This window comes from Trypanosoma equiperdum (genome assembly GCF_001457755.1).
Source record: "Trypanosoma equiperdum strain OVI genome assembly, contig: ctg_1366, whole genome shotgun sequence".
NCBI classification, from domain to species: Eukaryota; Euglenozoa; class Kinetoplastea; order Trypanosomatida; family Trypanosomatidae; genus Trypanosoma; species Trypanosoma equiperdum.
Window position 1 is genome coordinate 57004 of NW_027123356.1, and position 3847 is coordinate 60850.

A 3847-nucleotide genomic window follows, 5' to 3' on the forward strand; every position below is an offset into this window, starting at 1 on the left:
TCGCCCCCAAGAAATAAATCTTTCATTTCCCCCTTAATACTTCTTTCCTCCTGATAAAACAAATAATATGAATAACAAATACGATAAGAAAAAAACATGCTACGGACAAAATAGGATGGCCAGCCACTATATCAATATATATATATATATATATATTCGAATTCGTTCCTCCCTTCCTCTCCCCGTCATTCTTCATTTAATTCTCTATTTCATCCTCCGCTTCACTTGTTACCTCTGTTATCGTAACCTTAACACAATGTGCAAAGTAAACAGTACAACACACACTCCAACGTGTGCAGAGCCTGAGCTTTGAAGGTAACAAAAATTTAAAAAACAAAGAATTACATACAAATGAAAAATAAAACGCACTGCCACAGAGTTCCTAAATTTAAGTGGATTTCTTTTAGACCCCTTCCCCTTCCGTGGTCTAGTCTACTACTGTTTGAGGGGCCGACAACCTCAAAAACCAAACGCACGAACACAAAAAAATAATAATAATAAATAAACGATTATATAATACCTGATATTTAAATAAATAAATAACAATTTACGTGTTTATCGTGAGGAGGGCGCTTTTTAACGCTTCCACCATCCACAACTCACGACAATGTCCGTCCTTCTCCCCCACCCCCCCGTGCCTATGACCCCTGTACAACTGCACATCACTGATAAATATTCATGCCATCATATCTCGGCAAAACATTGAATATTTAACAATGATGTCAGAGAAAAAAAAAGGAAAAAAATACAAACACGGCATACTGGCCACCGCAGTGCATAGCGACCTGTAAAAAATTTAGACAGCCATCTTTTGTTTAAACATCACCGGGTACATTTCAACCATGATAATGCCGAGCATCACCCCCGAGAATAAGAGAGCGATACAGAGGGACGCAACAACGCCACCTGTGAGAATCGCTTCATCCGCATAAAGAGATGTGCACATACCACTCACCACGTCGTAAATGTGGCCATCCGGGCATGCCAGGCGTGGACACAGCCTCCGGTAACGCTCACACTGTGGTGATGTGGGCGGACCCACTACACTACACTGTAAATTATCTGCCGTACTGGTGTCTAAATGACAAATGGCACCGCCAGCACCTGTACCCTTGCTGCTGTCCACGAAGCGCACAAAGTCATCGAAGGGGCAAATGAAGCCATCCTTTGACTTTACCCCACTCGAATCCCCCGCAGCATTGACACATCGAAACGGGAAGTCAGCGGCTGACGGCATGGCAGCGGGCTCCGTTTTCACAACAGCGTGGCGTAGGCGTACAAAGTACACTTCCGTAGTGTCGTCACGGAGAAGGTCAATAAGAAAGGTTTCAGCAACTGGCACTAGGTCCGTTGGTTGGTACCCAACAGTAGTACGGATTGGAGTGTTGTGAACATACTGCATTACTTTGTGAGTGTTGTAATTGACATCATCCTTTTGCAACATCTTGCGACGCATTCCCAAAAGAAGTTCCTGTGCCAATGGTTGTCCAAGGCTCCCACGGGCTTTCGCCAGTTCATCCTCAGTAGAGTAACCGTAAAGCGTATGGGAGCGAACAGTTGCAACAGCATCCAGTCGTCCCACATTTTCCATCACCGTTGGCGCACCACTACCACCATCCTTCATTGCAGAGTACATCGTTGCGAGTTGCTGCAGACGGTGGCAGCACCAAACACGGTTGTCGGCTGACGAACACGCTTCGCTTAACCCAACCTCCCTCCCCATCGTACCAATAACACTGCTGTCGGGGAACTGCTCGTCTACAGCTTCTTCCATTGTCTTATTGAAATGCTGCGCTTTTGCCTCGTTCCCGAGGACAAACGAAGGGAGAGCATTAACATTGAGTAGCGTATCATCCGCGGGAGGTGCTGAAATCACTGCAGGTGTGATATTACCCTGCTCCTCGGCGTATATACCCTTCAGTAAAGCTGTTGCAGCCTGCACCAGTGCGGGATCAGCAAAGGAATGAGTGTACACAGCGGCCGAATCATATGTGGAGCCCAACCATGCTTTGGCCCCTTCTGTTTCATCATCATTTTTGTAAAGTTTCTCAATGTAGGCACCCATGTCGATAAGCTGTTGCACGCCATGATTTGCGATGGCGGCACAACTGCTCCCGCTGTCGGGGCTGCATAGTTTTTCGCGATCGGGTGTTCCGACGGGCGGCGGGGTGATTCCACCACGATGAACCACCTGGACAAGCTCCAGCACGTACGAGCAATTTGCGCCTGTAGCAGCGAGGAGTACGAAGATAGCCCACCACACAAGTGAGAGTGGACGCATCATCGATATAATGCCGGGGTTTAGAATTCAGCTGATCAGTTTAATTCCTTTTGTATGAACTTTGTGTTTATCAACTCTTTTAAATGTTTGTGCCCTTGATGTAGTTAATAGTCTTACAGCAATACACATTGGAGGGAATGGGAAGGAGAAAGAAGAAAAAATATGTATGTATGCGCGTGTGGAGCTTTTAGTGATCGGTGCAAAGGGCATTTCGAAAGAGTGGGGTTGCGCTTAAACGCAGAGAGGGATCGGTAATGATTTATTTTATTGAAAAATGGTATAATAACCAAGTAAGTTGCCGTCGTAGGGAAAAGACTGCGTTACGGCTTGTGTGAACGACTCACCTTTTCGGATTATCGTTTTTACTGAAACGTTATGGTAGGTGTTTCTACCGTTTGCTTGCGCCCGTCGTTACCAGCTACCAGAGCATTTACTGCAGTGTCAATACGCTCGGCAAGCTCATAAAATGGGAGGGCAGCATCTAGAGAGCGGTCCCCCCTTAGTGCCGGCGGGTATCCTTCGTCTGTGTCTGACATAATGCGTTGTTGGAAAGGCACCTCACCGAGGTATGGAACCCCAAGCTCCTCCGCCGTCGCCTTGACTCCACCAGTACCGAAAAGATAATGCTTTGTCTCGCATTGGGTACACTTAAAGTAACTCATGTTTTCCACAATCCCAATTATAGGCGTGTTTACTGCTGCAAACATATCTATGCCACGCCTGACGTCTACTAGGGCAATCTTCTGTGGTGTAGAAATGATAACGGCACCCCTCAAAACCACCTCTTGTGTAATTGTGAGGTGGACATCGTTCGTTCCCGGGGGCATATCAATCACCAGGTAGTCCAACTCATCCCAGTCTGTTTGAAACAGTAAGGCCCGGATATACTTATTCACCATTGGTCCTCGCACAGCTATAGCTTCATCATGAGGAACGATAAGACCCATGCTCATAACCTTCACCCCAAAATTGGTAGGTGGTGCAAATCGGTCACTCCCCGCCACGCGGTAAGTTTCCACTTGGGACGAGTCCACGCCCATCATCGTAGGAATGGACGGTCCCGTGATGTCTGCATCCACTACACCAACATTAAACCCGATATTTTTCAAAGCAAGTGCAACATTAACGGAACAAGTGGACTTTCCCACTCCCCCCTTCGCACTACACAGTGTTATAACATGCTTCACCCCTGGTATGGCAACGCGTGAAAACTTCATTAGTGTAACCCTGCGCCCTCAACGTAGCGGCCTCCACCTCTTCTTTCAGATGCCACCGCCTTTTTCGCCACTGGTACCAGAGGTTATGTCTGTGCCTCCACTTGCAGGCGGTTCTGAAAACCCTGTAGTGGACTGCACGAATCTACCCCCCTGGTTTGAAAAGAAAAAGAAAGAAAAGGAAGGGAAGGGAGGCAATATTCCCGACTAGTTGTACGACAAATTCCCTGAATGCAGTTGATAAGCCAAGGGAGAAATAAGTGGGGTGGTGGAAAGGACAGTTACCCTCGCATCTTCACGAGGTAAAGGAAAAAAGAGGAAAAAAAGCACGTAAGTTGCGTACCCCTATCAG

General features: G+C 46.9%; 2 protein-coding genes across 2 annotated transcripts; both read right to left on the reverse strand.

The window, feature by feature from the left end:
* Positions 1 to 796: 796 nt before the first annotated feature.
* TEOVI_000514400 (membrane-bound acid phosphatase, putative) lies at positions 797 to 2284 on the reverse strand (the record flags this gene model as incomplete). Its single annotated transcript, XM_067221237.1, has 1 exon — positions 797 to 2284. The coding sequence occupies one exon, from the start codon at positions 2282 to 2284 to the stop codon at positions 797 to 799; it is 1488 nt and encodes a 495-aa protein (XP_067077338.1).
* A 359-nt stretch (positions 2285 to 2643) lies between these two features.
* On the reverse strand, positions 2644 to 3498 carry TEOVI_000514500 (MRP protein, putative; the record flags this gene model as incomplete). The annotated part of the gene is made up of 1 exon (XM_067221238.1): positions 2644 to 3498. One exon carries the CDS (start codon positions 3496 to 3498, stop codon positions 2644 to 2646), a length of 855 nt encoding a protein of 284 aa, XP_067077339.1.
* Positions 3499 to 3847: the final 349 nt, after the last annotated feature.